Source organism: Gavialis gangeticus, unplaced genomic scaffold (assembly GCF_001723915.1).
Source record: "Gavialis gangeticus isolate Ggan-Ray unplaced genomic scaffold, GavGan_comp1, whole genome shotgun sequence".
In the NCBI taxonomy this organism is placed as follows: Eukaryota; Metazoa; Chordata; order Crocodylia; family Gavialidae; genus Gavialis; species Gavialis gangeticus.
Window position 1 is genome coordinate 68,856,725 of NW_017728993.1, and position 16,694 is coordinate 68,873,418.

The 16,694-nt window shown below is 46.9% G+C and overlaps 1 protein-coding gene across 1 annotated transcript in view; it reads right to left on the reverse strand.

Moving 5' to 3' along the window:
- TADA1 (transcriptional adaptor 1) overlaps window positions 1-16,694 on the reverse strand; it is a 44,114-nt gene that overhangs the window by 17,947 nt on the left and 9,473 nt on the right. The window contains exons 2-3 of the mRNA XM_019501951.1: window positions 6,768-6,859; window positions 5,622-5,687 (exon numbers count right to left, since the gene is read on the reverse strand). Coding sequence (XP_019357496.1) covers window positions 5,622-5,687; window positions 6,768-6,859 — 158 coding nt within the window. The remainder of the gene's footprint in view (window positions 1-5,621; window positions 5,688-6,767; window positions 6,860-16,694) is intronic.

A 16,694-nucleotide genomic window follows, 5' to 3' on the forward strand; every position in this document is an offset into this window, starting at 1 on the left:
TAACCCTTATCCAATATAAGCATAAACTAATATGAAAAGTAGTTATAAAATAAAAGCACCAAGTTCTCAGAAATCCCTGTTGCTAGCATTGCAAACAGGGAATCTGTTGAAGATCGGGGCTTCCAGTCGTCGTGCTCTGACGCAGAGGTGCTGGCAAGCACCAGCAGCTCAGAAACTGACCCCAAGGCAGAAAGCAGGGAGCTGAAAAACTGCTGCCTTTTATGCATTTTCTCTGGCCCTCCCCCAGAGCACTGGGATTGGAAGGGACCTCAGAGAATGCTGACAGGTCACAGGCCAGCCGCACACATCAGTCATGAAAGCACTCCTTTCCCCTCTCCCCCCTTACTTTTCCTTTTCTTTCCCCCCACAGGGAATCCAGTATAGACAAGTCGAATATTCGACCCACGTCGAGTATTCAGCCCACGCTGTTAATATTCAACTGCTATTCGATCAGCTGCTATTATACTTGACTTTCACTTTTCAAGGTCGAATATGTCGAATATTTGTCGAATTGAATATTAAGGCGAAGCTCTGCACAACCCTAGCATACAGGTCTGTATAGTATTTATTGACCCTTATATTACATGATTTGGCTATTTAGGAGGATCTCCAAGGGGGATTTGTTTCATGTTATTTGAGGCCAAAGCCCCAGGTGGTCTGTCTGACCTGAGGGAGAAGTCAAGTGACGACTACCATGAATCCCTTTTACTTTTATCCTGCAAGTGATGAGAAAAAATCAGCTGTGCTCTGAAGTGCTTCATTTATAAAGAACAACTTCCAGATATGGCCAGGGCTGTTAGAAAGCCATATTTTATTGTGAAATTAATTAGAAGGTAATGTAAAGAGAAGGCTGGTAACCAAAAGGGGCCTTAGGCAAAAATTTGAACTTAACTGCCACCAGGAAGACATCGGGTTTTTTTTGGAAGCTGGCAACTGTGCGTTATGATAAAGATTGTGTAAATATCAACATTCTTATCCCTAAAGATACTGGGAAGAGTGTTCCCCTACCCCCAACCTCTCTTTACAGTGACATCCCAACCACTAACACTCTGCCATCATCTGTTAGACCACTGATTCTCAACCAGGGTGCCAGGATACCTAGGGTGCTACCAGATCCTTTGAAGGATGCCACAAGCTGTGAGGAGATAAGCAAAGGGGGAAGAAGTAAACAGATTAACTAAATAGATAACAGACTCAGGCATGTCCCTGCCCAAATGATCCCACACTGCCTTGCTCCTCTGCAAGGAGGTAAGCACCATAATATACAAATTAGTTTTTGTAACTGGGTGTTACTCAATTCTCAAAAGTCATGGAGGGGTGCCTCAGTTCAGAAGGGTTGAGAGCCATAGGTTTGGACAAAATTTTATTGTTGTCCTTTCCCAAAACAACAACCAGCTTCCATTAAGGAAACTGAAATATTAATACAAATCAAAGACATCATCAAACTCCCAACCAAAATTCTAGCCTAGGACAACGTATAGGCAATGGGCTAGATCCAGTCAAAGTCTTAGGCACTGTAATGCCTAACTTCCAGGAGTCAGATCCTAGGAATGGGATCCAAAACCCTGAGTGCAGTAGCTCACCTCCCTGTGTGGTACATGGGGAGAATCTAGACTCTACTTCAGGGATGGTCCATGCCTTTTATATTGAACAGAAATAATATTAGGAACGGGAAGCCAGAACTCCCCCTCCCAGCTGAATGCCATAATCACTAAGCTAGAGAGGCATATTCCCTTGTGTGCTTTATCTTCCTAGCCCACAAACCTCACACTGCTTTCTGCAAAAGTTTGGGGCCAGGAAGTCAGTAGTGACAATACTGCCCTCATAGTTGGCAAATGTGGTTTTGAACTCCCTTTAGGCTGAAAAGGGCATTGAACCCAATTTTCCTATTACCTGACCACAGGCACACCCAAGCTATTGCAGGAGGTGTCCACCAGCCAGACCTAGCTGCATATAAAAACAATAAAACCACTGAGGCTATTCAGGTCAGGGCACACACAACTACCACTTCAGGGCTCTGGGAAACTTGATGACTAAGCAGAGAGAAGGTTGTTGAGGCTTAGGCACATCCAGGGTAGGATGCTGTTGAACAGGACTTTGACACCTAAAAATCTCCCCAAGATCCATTTTAAGTGCTCTTCCCTTTTTCAAGGGGCTAGGTGGTATGGGCACTAAGGCACCTGGATGACAGCCCACGAGGTCACACAATTGAGGCCACCCTTCAGCTATGAAGAAATCCAAAGCACTTGTGACATGGCCTGTCAGATTCAAAAAAAAATCTGCAAATTCTGCTAAATACCTCATTACAAGAAAACAAAAAAGGAAGTCGTCTCTCAGCTCTGGCCAAATATATAGACAGCTTCCTATTTTTAGCCAAATTATTTAACTGAGGGAATTCTCCCTGCAGGTTTGTCTACTAGTATTATTATCATTCTTTTTTATGAAGAATATGAAGAAAGGGGCCTTGTGAATTATCCATTAGATTTTTAAAGGCTATATCTGAAAAACTATTTCAGATGTCTCCTGGGAAGGTTACAGAAATGGTCTGTGTTATAATTCTGAAACAGTTACAAGTACTGCACCCCCTATGGGGAGGGAGTGGGGATTTTGCCAATGTAAAATTCAGTTTTGATTTTTTTTGACTGAGGACAGCTTTGAGAGAAAGTGGAAAAGGCTGGAATAGACTTCTGGTTGCCTCATCCTTTTGGATTTCTTCACAGCTGAAGGGTGGCTAAAGTAGGCTAAGCCAGAAGAGCAAGCTGACTCACTCATTCCTTACAAAGGGGCACACAGAACTACTTCCTGGCACCCTTCTAATGTTTATATTACATTTGCAGCAGTACTGGGGGGTGGAAGGGAAATGCATCATTTCCTTCCACAAATCCTGAGCAGGCCAACATCTGTCTTCCTTTATATAAGTAGTGTTAAGTTATCCCAAACAAGAGTACAAAGGTTTGGTGCATTCAAGTGATTTTAGCATTTCTTGCCAGGAAAAACATGATTCTTTGCAGTCAATCCTCCCAAACAGGAGCAAGTTTAGCAAGGACAGCACTGCTTCTCTTAAGGCTTCCAATTCTTTTATTAGCAGAAATGAAGAGTCTTAGTCACCACTTCCTTCAGCATAAACTACATTAGCCAAGGTCTAGAGCAAGGGTGAGCAAAATGCGACCTGGGGGCCGGATGCAGCCCACCAGGCCATTCTATCTGGCCCGCGGGGCCCCTAAAGAATTTAAAAAATTAATATGTATATGCCTCTGGCTGCCTATCATGTGGTCCTCGATGGCTTGCCAAAACTCAGTAAGTGGCTCTCCACCCAAAATAATTGCCTGTCCCTGGTCTAAAGGCAAGAAAGTACTAATAGAAAGAAATCTGAGAAGTTACAGGGGGATTGTAGAAGGTCACTTGGCTAGCCTGGCACCACCAAGTTCAGATCATTCCTTGGACTAACTCCTATAGTCTTTCTCTGGGCTTCATAACACAGGTGATATTGCCCTGGTCTCTTCTGCACCACAGAACTCAGTAGAAAATATAAACAGTCCAATATAAGCTTCAAGCCCTGGGTTAACCCACACCACAGAGCAGAGGTGGCCTGTTACCAGCTGGCTAATTGCTCCAGGCTGCAAGTCTGCAGCCTTGTTACAGAGACCCAACTATATACTAAGTCTGTATTTTTTTAACACATTTTTAGTATTTTATTTTTTTGATGAAGACAGAGTGGGAAAAGTGTTTAGAAGAATTTCTGTGATCACACTCTTTTGTTTCCAGTTGTTATTTTATCCCTGTTCTCTCTCTGATGCTTTTCCTCTTCTCATTTCTTCATCTTTCCTTGGAGGCAAGTGAGACATGGTCAACCTGTACCCAGGTATCAGATTTGCAAGCCCTAAAGCCAAAGCGTGGAGAAATCCCAATAAGATAAAGATGCTACTGTTGCCCAGACTCCATGCTAAGTCTATCTATACTATCATGTCTTGGTTGGGGCAAGATTACTAGAAAAGACACAGTACCTAGAAGAGATAGGAATTAGAGGCAGAAGATGGAAGATAAAATGAGAGAAAGCCTTGCATGGCCTTGATTGCCAAGATTGTCTAGGGAGTCTCTAAACAAGCAAACAAAAAGAAACTTTATACCCAGTAGGAGAGCACATAGGTACACAAAAGCTAAAAAGGAGAGGCAAACAGGTTTGGGAAAAAAAAATTTTCCTCAAAACAAATGGACAAACTAATTTCCTAAAGTCCAATACCCTTATTGGTCTATTGAGACTCACCCATAAACCTGTCTGACCAGCTCTAGGGTTTTTGTCATTTATTTAAACAAAATAACCACAACACACTGCATTTCTGAGGCTTTGCCCATCTGTGAGCATCAACAATTTCAATTACTGTAGTACACAAATGCCTCCCAAGTATGCATGAATGGGTTCTCCCAATGCACTGAAGATCACGTACTTTCTTGGGGCCTGTTATCAGTTGGATAACTTAAGGATCAGGCTTGCAAAAAAAAGGTTTCTCAGCATCTCCCTCTGTTCTCCGAGGGAGCAGATCAACCACTCTTTAAAAGCCTGCCATTCATTTAGCTGCCTCAAAAGAGCTAAGTTTATCCCCTAAGGTCTGGGCAAGAGAGACCTACTGTCACAGGGCATCCTTGTTACAACTGGGAATGGATTTTAGAATCCCTCATCAGTACCCTAAATACCTTTCTGAAGGGACACCAAGGTAAGGCTTGGCCAGTTTTTTTCTAGATGCACTGTATTAGTTCTAGTCACTGCTGAGAAAAAAAAAAAAGACTGAGAAGCTGAAGATATTGGGTGTAGAATCTGGCTAGCCACATTCATGTGTTGTGAGGCCAGCACAAGCAAGCACACAGTTCTTAAGAAACATACTTATCCTTGAAACATGCAGCAGTTTCAAAATCATATTCTAACGGATACATATCCTAATGAATATCCTTCACTCAAAACACTGTTTTTCCTCCCAAGAGATCTGTTTGCATCAGCACATTTCATAGTTGCACTCCACCAAAACCAACACCAGATGTGAAGCAGCTGTAGGGAGTCAGCTGCTGGATGTTAAAAACTCTCTTTTTAAGTAAGGCTTACAGCTAGATGCAAGAGTAAAACACATTCTGTACTTTGGAAGCAGGCAAGGACAGTCCATGTCCTAGGGATGTCACCTATTAACTCCTCATCTTTTTCAGATTCCTTTTGCAGCTGGTCATTATTATTGCAGCCTGCAGAACAGATCACTAAAGAACAGAGTAGTGTCCCTTCACTCCTCCCTAGGCACAGGCCATGCACCCTTGCAGCTCCAGGAACTAGACAAGAATCAAACCAGGGACTTCTGTACAGCTATGCAGGGCACTAGTCTCTGGTCAATTTGTATTACAAAATAACGACTTAATGTACTTCATATTATAAGTACTTATATTGTAGCTGTAGTTAGAGGCTGGAGTCAGGATTCACACTGCGTTATACAACATGTAGCACATAAGAGGTAGCACCTACTCCAAGGAACTGCCACTTAAAATGAAACCTAAGGATGTAACTCAAGAATAAAACCCACCATAAGACATGCAAAGTCTTAATGTAGGACTCAAAACACAAACAAACAAAGCAGCTTACTTACCTGGTGCAGAAACCATGATTTGGCATCGGGTCAGAATAGCCAGGAGGAAGTCATTGTGAGAATGGACTGTGAAGAGACAGATATGCTATGAACAAGAAGGTTTCCTTGAAGACAGACATCTATAATGATAACATGGCTAGCAGAATCTAAAGGCAACCACTCAAAGGTACTCTAACAGTGTTTAGGTTTAACCCCCCCTCCCCCCGCGACATGTTTCCATCATGCATTTATGTGGCTGGTCAGTTTGTATCTTCTAGGAATTTTTTCCATCTGATGTATGAAATTAAGCTTAAGGAAACCAATTTATTAAAGAGGTAACTTGGTCATTGCAAGTGTCCTTCTATATGGAAAAAAACTCCTGTGTGTTCTGCTGCCCTCCCTTCCTCTGAAGTATCAATGATCGGCTGTAGCTGGAGATAGGACGCTAGATTGTATGGCCCTGTACTCTACCAACCAGAGACAACTTGAGCAGGGTGTAGGGCCCAGGAAAATCAACCCATATGGGGCCCTGCCCCCGGACATGAGGAAGCCAGCAGTGGATTCAGCGGCAGGGGGGAAGAGGACGGGGGGGTGCCACCAAGCAGCCGGATGTGAAGCTGGCAGCAGCGCGGAGTCACTGCAGCTGCTCCACCCAGCTCCACAGGGCCCCCCAAAGCACGCGACCCAGTGCAGTTGCCCTGATTCATGCCCCCTAGGGACAGCTCTACCAACAATGTACAGAGAATATTTATTCTTCTGAGGCCCAACTGGTGTATGCGGCTCAGCGTTAAACTGACTTCCAAATCTGGGGTCAGGAAGAAGCTTACCCCAAACCAGATTGGCCAGGACTTCAAGAGATGTTCACCACCCTCTCAGCATGGAGGCTAGGTCTCCTACTGCCCTCCTCTAGGTATTTCTCATCTAATTAAACTTCTTGCCACTAAAGGGGCTAAGCCATTGGCAGCACCTTTGTCACTCCTGTAGCATGCAATTTAATCTTCTGAAGACTGACATGCTCTAAGACCAAGTGTCATGGGTTTCAATACAATGGTATTTGCATGATTACATTACTCTACAAGAAGTAGAAGCTAACCCCAAACTTGGTATTTTCAGGAACATGGGAGAGAGACAGGCAAAACCAGAAACTCTTTAAAGATGGTGTCTCACCATTATCTTGTGTAAGAAGTCTGCGAGCTTCTAGGTCAAACTCTTCTTTGCTGATCTTTTGTTTAAACCAAAGTTTCAAGTTTGCCCAGTATCTGTTAGCAAGAGAAAAGACATTAAGCCTTGCCTTCTAAATCACAGCATTTTTCCATTTCTTAAATGGACTTTCATATAGTTTAGATCCAAGGTATTGTTTTATTTTTTAGACGTCCTACACAAACTGCTTTAGAAGTAGAATGACTTCAGGTTCTCCTTTGGCTTGGAACAGCGTATCTATTCTAAAATGGCTTTGACAGAACATTGCCATGAAAGCCAGCTTTTCCTGATTGGAGAATGAAAGCAGCAAGGTTTAAGGTACACAGCCTTGTTCACCTCGAGGAAGCAGGACACAGCTGCCTCCAGCTGGTAAGCCTGTTGTGGTGGGTGGAAGGAGGAGGAAAGGGGTGCAGGGAGGCAGATCAATGCCCCCACAGCAAGGGAGGGGTTGGGGCAGGGGCAGGGAGGTGCAGGATGCGGGCACAGCATCGCTGAGAGCAGGGGCTCTGCCCTGCTGCCGCTTGCTCAGCCGGGGGCATGGCATGCAGGCACGGCAGCAGGAGCTATGCCCTGCTGCCACTTGCCCCCTTCCGCCTGGAGCAAGCTGTGCCTGCATCGTGTCCCCGCAAGCTGGGCAAGCAGCAGCAGGGCATAGCCCCCACTCCCAGTGCTGCCACACCCCTCTACCCCAGCTGGGCAGCTTGTCCCAGCCTCAGCCCCAATCATTCCCTCGCTGTGGGGGCATTGATCTGCCCCCTCCATGTCCCTCCCCTCCCCCCTCCAATCACCACACCAGACTTCCCAGCTGGAGGCAGCTGTGTCCAGAGTCCTTGAGGACTGCTGCCTGTTTAGTCTATGGCCAAATCTCCAAAGCAGCACCGAATCTTTGGATCCAATTCAGCCGAATCAAACCAGGACAGTGATTCAAATCTCTGAATCAGCCGAATCTGAAGCGAATACTTCCCACTTTGCACATGCCTAACAGTTACCTGTTGAATCAATAGTTTTGTAATAACTGAATTCTGGAAAGATTGTGGCTGCTGAGCCAGCAGGGGGAGCTAAAGGATCATTCAAGGTAAAAGGGAGAGATCTGCTACTAAAATAGTTGTAATAGTTCCCTAGTAGCCAAGATGGTCCAGGGAATATACCCGAAGCAAAAGTTTTTGGCAGTATCTTTAAATGGCCTTGCTATACATAGTTACACAAGCTTTCTGGCATCATGCCTTCCTCAAGTCTGGGAAAGAAACAGACACAACCCAAGCTAAGTATCAGGTAAAATAATTTCTTGTTTAAAACAATTATGGAAAGTAAAAATGGTTAAGAAGGGAAGCAGGAAACCAGTGGAAGAAAGAAGTAGTTACAGATTGGGTAAAGAATAGTTGAAATAAAATAAACCTAATTGTGTAGAAGAATAAGACCATTTAAAAAGGAAGAGAACTGGTATTATTTGTGGAGCAGAGAGGTTAGCAGAGCTAACCCCTTTGCCTTCATTTTTTTTTTTTTTATGGCTGTTCATGTTACAGTCCAAACAGCTATGGTCTCATTAGTAGAGAAAGGGCAACGGTGAAGCTGGCTCTTGGTCTGCAGTTCTTTATTCAAAGGGATTGCCTGTATGTAAACTAATATATTACAAGTCCCCAGGAACTGTGTTAGTACATAACACACTATAATAAATATTCAATATTTTTATTCCATTGTAGCTGCGAGCAAAGTAACCCGCAAGCCTTTTCAGTATTGTACAAAGTAGTCGCATCCCCTTTTTCTGATAGCCACCTCTGCTTCCCAGGCCTGCCAATAAATATATGGCTGAGAGGCACAGGTTTTTTGTGAAATCTTTTAATTGGACAAAATGTATAGTTGGGAGAGCTGTTGGATAAACTTTTAGGCATCACTTTTTTCAGGTCTGAGACTACTCCAGGTCACACACCTGAAGGGCTGCTTCACCTCTCCAACAGTTCCTGGACTATTACAGCTACAACACTCCAACCCTAATCAATACATGCTCATTTGTCTGTCCTTATTGAACACTTTACCAATTTCTCTGTATTCTTCTGTTTGCTAATTTCCTCTTGCCTATTCAACTTTGCCCATTTTCTTCTCATGATGGGATCACATATAGTCTTAGTGACCAAATCCCCTTTCCCGCCATTGGAAAAATCCCAGGACATTCTCAGCCATATTGATATATGCTGTACTGATGCTCTTCCAAGACTTTTCTTCATAGATAGAACCCAAATCTGTCCAGCTGGAAAACTTGTCATCTGAATTTCAAGCCCGATTCTTTTTTGAGGGACTGTATGTCTGAAGAAAATTGTTTTCTTGGTTGCTTGCTTTGCCAGCATTTTTTCAACTATTTCACTTGCATAGAAGTAACACTCATACAGTAGTCATGCTCACACCTGCCCAAATATGGCAAAAGGATGAAGAAACTTTCTATAAATACAAATAGAAAGATGATCTATTTGATTTTTTGTTATGCCATCTGGAGATTCACAGTCATAGTCATTCCCCAGATACTTATGCATCTCCTTGTGGAGAAAAAAAAACAACCCCAAAAGCCCACAAAATATTCCAGCTGTAGCAAGTTGATTTCACTGGCAAAGTTCCATAAATTGTTCCACACTTCTACATACACCATTGGTACCACTAAGTGCAGGGCTGTCCAACTGGTGGCCTCAGAGACTGTGTCATTCAATCCATTTATAACAGGCACGGGCAATTATTCAGGCCCAGCGGCCACCTGGGGAGTTGTGATGAGCTGTCACAGGCCAGGCCAGCAACCACCTCCCTCCCCCCTCACCAAAACTTCCCATGGGGCTACAGGCAGGCAGGGAGCAGCGTTCAAAAGCAAGAGAGGTGGGTGAGGCTGGGATCACAGAGCTGGGTTGCAAGGTGGTGACAACTCCAGGGCACGTGCAAGCATGTGCGAGCATATGTGTGTGCACGTGGTGGGGGGGAAAAGGGGGCTGCCTAGGCACTAGGTCCCAGAAGCCTGCTACAGGTGGGGGGGGTACAGTGGAGCTTGCCTGGGTGGTACAGTCTGTGTTGCCCCCACAGTGCTCTGCCAGGTCAGTCCATGCTGCGCTTCTACTGGCGCCCACAGTCCGGCCCACCTGGGTGCTGCTCTGCTCCTCCCACCTCCAGCACGAGAAGCCAGAGCTTGGCCCCACGCAGAGCACTGCAGGGGCAGCTGCAAACTGGATCCAGTCACCTGGTGGGCCAGATCCAGCTCATGGGCTGCATTTTGCCTACTCCCAATTTACATACTAACTACTAAGCCAAAACCTGATACTGCAAGTGGCAAGATCTTTCATCTGTTTCCACAAGAAGAATTATATTATAGGGAGAAGCTGTCAGCCACCTGCCTACACCCTTATCTGAAGGGCTGGGGAAATAGTTTTTGCCTAGTCTGCACCCTGCAATCTGTGCAAGACAGACAAATCTGCCAAGAGTTTGGCAGATCCTGTGGCATAGCTCACTGTGTTATAAAGGCTCATATGTAAGGTAAGATGGCAAGGTACCCATCTCTGTAGGGAGCGTTTGTGTTTTTAGACAGAAGTAAACATATCTGTTGGACACAGTCAGGGGCCAGACTTTCAAGTGATTCTGGGGCCAGACTTGTGGGTGCCATGCTACATAGGAACCGATCTGCTGAGGCATCACGCAGAAACACGTTATAAAAATGTATCAATAGTTACACTAGGTAGCACCATGTGCCAAGTACCACATGGAAGTTTCAGCTACAGTGAGGTGTCACTTGCAGCAACCCAAGAGAGATTTGGTCACCAACACCATCAAAAACCTGTCCCTTATTCAAAAAGTTATGAACAAAGTTGAATGGAGGGGCAGCATTTAGCCACACACCACTCAAAGGCAAAGCTTCAGGTCAGGCAGTGTCCCGTCCCACATTCATGAGTTTTGCCTACTTGCAATTATATGATATTCAAGCAGGTCTGCAACAGATTTTCACCTTAAACTACCTAAATTGGAGTGCGTATCTTTCCACATCTAATACTTATGAAAAGTTGTGCTAAATATCTAAGTTAGTCTATCAGGTACAAATCTACCCTGGCTTCAGGCTAATACAGCTAACTATGTGTCTCTGCAACAGATTTTGCCACTGGTACCATTTTGGTGAGGAACTGCAGAATGACTGCACGGGAATGAGCTGGGGGCACTTAAAAACAAAGCTTTGGGGCTGTCAGGGCCCTCCAAGTCCCAGCTTCTCCAGGAGAGTCCTGGTCACACTGACATGTCAGCTGAGACAACCAAAGACAGATTTGGTTACTGACATTCAGTTATACCCCAAGATCCTTGTTTAAGTACTGAGCACATAATAAAGTGACCTTTCCTATAACAGAAAGCCAGAGTTTCAGATCAGTCAGGACCCTATTCAAGGGTCTTCAGGTTAGTTGTCTGGTGGCATCAACATGCCATTTAGGGTGACCCATGACAGATTTTTTTTTCCTGACAGCAAGACCACTTCTTTATTCAAGGGCTATTCATAGACTCATAGATGCTAAGATCAGCAGGGACCTCAACAGATCGTCAAGTCTGACCCCAAGTCTAGGCAGGAAAGAGTGCTTGGGTCAGGTCACCCCAGCCAGATGCCTATCCAGCCTTCTCTTAAAGACCCCCAAGGCAGGGGAGAGCACCACCTCCCTAGAAAGCCCATTCCAAATTGTGGCCACCCTTACGGTGAAGAAGTTTTTCCTGATATCTAGCCTAAATCTACTCTCTCTCAGTTTGTGACCATTCTTCCTTGTTACCCCAAGAGGTACCCTGGTGAACAGAACATTTCTGATCTCTTGCATTCCCCTAATGAATTTGTAAGCGGTCACAAAATCACCTCTCAGACTTCTCTTGCGGAGGCTGAAGAGGTTCAAGTCCCTCAGTCTCTCCTCATAGGGCTTGTCCTGTAAGCCCCTAACTGTATGAGCGGCCCTTCTCTGGACCCTCTCGAGTCTATCAACATCCTTCTTGAAGTATGGCACTCAAAACTGGATGCAGTACTCCAACTGTGGTCTGACCAAAGCCGCATAGAGGAGAAGTATCACCTCCTTGGATCTATCTGTCATGCATCTGCTGATGCATGATAAAGCGTGGTTAGCTTTGCTGATGATCTTGTCACACTGACGACTCATGTTCATCTTGGAGTCCACTATGACTCTGAGATCCCTTTCTGCTTCTGTGCTGCTGAGAGGCTAATTTCCCAGCCAGTAGGTGTACTGGATATTTTTACACCCTACGTGCAGCACTCTGTATTTGTCCTTGCTGTACCGCAGCCTATTGCGTACTGCCCACTTTTCCAACCTATCCAGCTCTGCCTGCAATTGTTCCCTATCCCCAGAGTGTTCACTTCATCCCACAATTTAGTATCATCTGCAAACTTGGACAGAGTACATATCCAAGTGGAGATGAATGGGGTACATGATATCTGGGCTCCTGTCCCTGACAAACAAAGCCCTAGTTCAGTGAGTGCCTTGTCCTAGCTCAGGGGTTGGCAAAATATGGCCCTCAGGCCGGAGGCCATTCTGTCTGGCCTGCAGGGCTGCTAAAATTTTAGAAAATTAGTATTTATCTATCTTTGATTCCTGTCAAAAATGACAGGAACCAGGGGCAGTAGGACCCAGGGGAAGTCCGACAGGCTCCTACAAACAGCAGGGCCCGCCCAGCCCCACCGAAAGTCCCAGCAGGAGCTTCTGGCCTGGGACCATGAGGCTCCTCCGGCACCGGAACCTTAGGTAAGGGAGGGAAGGGGAGGACCCCAGGCAGAGAAGGAGCCTGGGAAAAAGCAGCCCCTCCGCCGCCCCGTGGCTGATGCTCCCTGCTGCAGCCTCTTGCAGCCTGCGCGGGGCTGTCCTGAGCAGGCACAGGCAGCCCCATGTGGGCTGCAAGCAGCTGCAGCATGGGGCGCTGGCCACAGGGCAGGAGTGGGGCCACTTTTCCTGGACTCAACACCCGCTTGTAACCCACCCCCGCTGCCAGCTTGGGCCCCTGCACCAGATCCAGGCTCACCCATGGGGCTGTGCATAGCGGCAGCAGCTGCGGCCCCCCCCACTTGTCACGTTGGGCAGTGTTTGCTGCTGCTGTCCATCCAGAGCTCGCGCACTGGGCAGCCCAGAGGCGGCAATGGAAAACACTGCCCGGTGCGGCAAGCCATGCATAGCCCTGACGGGCGAGCCCAGAGCCAGCACGGGGCCCAGGCTGGCGGTGGGGGCAGATTACAAGCTAGCACTGAATGTGGGAAAAGCAGGCCCTCACCCACCCCATGGCCAGCGCCCCACATAGCAGCCGCTCGCAGCCTGCGTGGGGCTGCCTGTGCCTGCTCAGTACAGCCCCGTGCAGGCTGTGAAAGGCTGCAGCAGGGAGCGCCGGCTGTAGGGCTGGGGAGGGGCCGCTTTTCCCCATGCTCAGCACCAGCTCGTTCCCCGCCGGGGAGCAGGGGGTTGGGGCTACACACTGCCTCCTGCCTATACTGCGGGGCTGAGGAGCACTGGGAGTGAGCGGGTTCACGGGGCCCACACCAGTGTCCTCAGGCCAGCACCAGCAGGGCCCAGAGCAAGGTAACAGAAGTACAGGGTCCCGGCCAGCAGGGGCTCTATGAAGCCAAGCCAGCTCCCCCCTCTCCCTGCTGGTGCAGCCCAGCCCAGCTCCACAGACCCCTGCCAGCCTGCACCCCACTCTGGGCCCCACTGGTGCTGGCCCTGGGACATTGGTCCCAAGACATTGGGACACTGGTCCCATGATGGTGACCACGGGGCAGGGCACCTGTCAAGGGGCAAGGCTACTCATGTGGCCCTCGACAGCTTGCCAAAACTGGGTAAGCGGCCCTCCGCCCAAAATAACTGCCTGCCCCTGTCCTAGCTTCTTTAGGAAAGTCCCTGGTTAGAGAAATACATCACCAGAAAAGACCCAGGAAGTATTTTTTCCCTATACAGTGGATTCTGCTTTATAGAATCGCTGGTTAACAGAATCAGCCACTTATTTGAATCAATATAGGAAAACCAAAACCATTTGTATATCATTACATGTTAAAAAAAAAAAAAAGCACACATATTAGAATCACAATTGTTGGCTTTTGGAATCATTTTACTGTAGAAGCCTAGAGATTTCGCAGTTTTGTGAGCAGTTCTCTGCAGGCTGGAGGAGTTCTAGCATGCAGGGGGCTGGGAGGGAGCAGGAGGAGGGCAAGCAGGCAGGGGGCACCATGTGTATGTACATGCACATAGCCCCAGGCAGCCTGGACAGCAGCTCCTGCAGCTGGGGCAAAGGGGGAGGGGCAGGGAAATTAAGCCCTCCTAGGGAGGGAGGGAGGAAGTTGGGCGAAGTTGAGGCCCCAGTGGGGAGTGGGACAAGGCGGCGGGTGGGGGCTGGGCTCCCTGGCAACACACCCCCTGCGTGCATGGTAGCTTTGAGGGGCACAGCCCTGCACCACTGCCCTCACCTGTCCCCACCCCCATCCTGTGAACAGATCTGAGGTCCTGCCCTGCCCATCCAGGAGTGCGTGCCAGGGAGCTGGCCCCATCTTCCACGCCAGAGCCTGCAATAGGCAGCAGCAGATGGGGCTTTGCTCCACTGCAGCAGCCGCTGCCTCCTGCTGGGAGAAGGGGAGCTGTGGGCCCAGGTCCCTGGCCCCGTAGCCCTGGCAGCTAGAGGCTTCCTCTGGCAGGGCTGGTGGGATGTGGGTGGGGGGAAAGGGGCACCAGCAGGGCTGGTGGTGGGGCTGGAGAGGTGGGGTGGAAAAGTGAGAGGCATGAGCGGGGCCAGGGGGCTGTGCAGTGGGGAGCAACTTTTTGTGGTCTTAAAAAAATGGGTCTCCTTTTAATGGAATCAGCCAGTTAATAGAATCAAATCATCATTTTCCAAAATGATTCCAATAGGAGGAATCCACTGCAGGGTGGATAAAAATCAGTGATACACACACACACACACACACACACATATATACATACATACACACACATACATATACACACACATATAAAAAAGTCTATTATTGGACTTTTTTTTTTAAATCATCAATAAAATACTAAATTTCTGTCTCGCTTAAAAATAAGTTACAATTAATTCTCATCACAAGCATGCTAAACCTACACTTAGTCTCATAAAGATGAATTAATGGCTCTGTCACACTCACAGACATTGAGTTACCCACCAATCAAACATGGGCATTGATCTCAGTTTTTCATATTATGAAAATGGCTCTAGCCTGTCTGCCCAACCTAACTACCAGCTCTTGCTTCTTGAAAGTTCTGGGCTTTCAGTTTCTGTTTCTCAGCAGACTAAAGTCACCTGTGCAAAGACCCAGGCTGGGTAGGATTGTTGTTGTTCTGTGCTTATGTGGTGGTGGAGCTGGGCCAAGCAAGGCAGAGGAGTTAGTTAAGACACTGTCTTAAAGACAGAGAGACAACATAGGAAAGGAGAGGCAGAGTAGAAAGGAACAGTGGAGTTGACTGGAAAGAAAAAGGGAAGACATTATTCAGTAGTACACACACAGCTTCCTATATTCCTCCACACTTTTGCCACAGAAAAACTGTGAGGACATTGTACATTTAGTGCTGTGATGACTTGTCTGTTAGAGTTAAATAAAATTTGAAAACTAAAAAAATAAATAAAGAGTTTAAGGACACATGTAAAATGCTGTATTGAGGTGTAAATTAACTTGTTTTAGTGATCAGATGTGTGCCACTGTTTAAGAAATATGTGAAGACGTATCAGTGGGAAACTTTATTTAAATCGATATTTTTAAATCACCTTCATTTAAATCAATCCACCCTGATCCACTATATTGAATTTATTTAAATATTCATTTTAGCTGCATAAAATCATAAGAAATGAGGTCATCTAATCCAGCCCCTGCTCAAAGCGGGACCATCCCCAACTAGATCATCCCAGCCAAGGCTGTATCTACCCGGATCCTAAACACTTCCAAGGATGGAGATTCCTAGTGAGAAAATTCTTCCTAATATCTAACCTAAACTTTTCTTGCTGCAACTTGACCCATTTCTCCTTGTTCTGTCATCTGCCACCACTGAGAACAGTCTAGTTCCAACCTCTGAACCATCCTTCAGGTAGTTGAAGGCTGCTATTAAATCCTCTCAATCTTCTCTTCTCCAGACTAAATAAATTCAATTCCCTCAGCCTGTTTTAAGATCAATTTATCTGACATCAAGAAACTGTAATAAGATATAGTAGAACCTGAATTCCTTACCCTCCTGCAAAAATGAGGGTTTGTGAAATATCCAAGAGTAGACAAAGCCACGGCAGACAGCTATGTTGGAACCAAGGTGCTCCAGCTTCTCAGAGAAGCCATGACTGCCGTTTCAGAGACGCAACAAACCTAGAGGTGCGCCAATACATTGGTCCCATATTGGATCAGCACTGATATAGGGAAAATTGACAGTATTGAAAATAGTCTTTTTTTGCCTATTTTTTTGTGGTCGATAAGTGCCCCATGCATGTGCACAGCTGCAGCATGCATGGGGCCAGGAGCACAGCCTGCAGCGTGGAGAACAGCATCTAGCTGGTAAGTCTGTCATGAGGGAAAGGAGTGGAGGGAGGGAAGGGGCATGGCAGGACAGATCAAGGCCTCCGCAGTGAGGGAGGGAGTGGGGCTGGAGCAGGCGCTGCTCAGCTTGGCAGGGTATAGGACAAAGCCGCGAGTAGCTTGTCCGGAAGGTGAGGAGAGCAGCAACTCCTGCTGCTGTGCACACCCTGGGAGGGCACGGGGGGGGTGCCCCCAGATCTGTGCAGGACAAGGTCAGACTACTGCTGTGGGCTGGGGCTGCACCTAACTCTTCCCGGTGGGAGTGTTGGGCCAGGGCTGTGCTTGGGCTGGGCAGCAGCAGCACTTGGGTGGGGGGGGATCTAGTGGCCTGTTACAAACTAGTC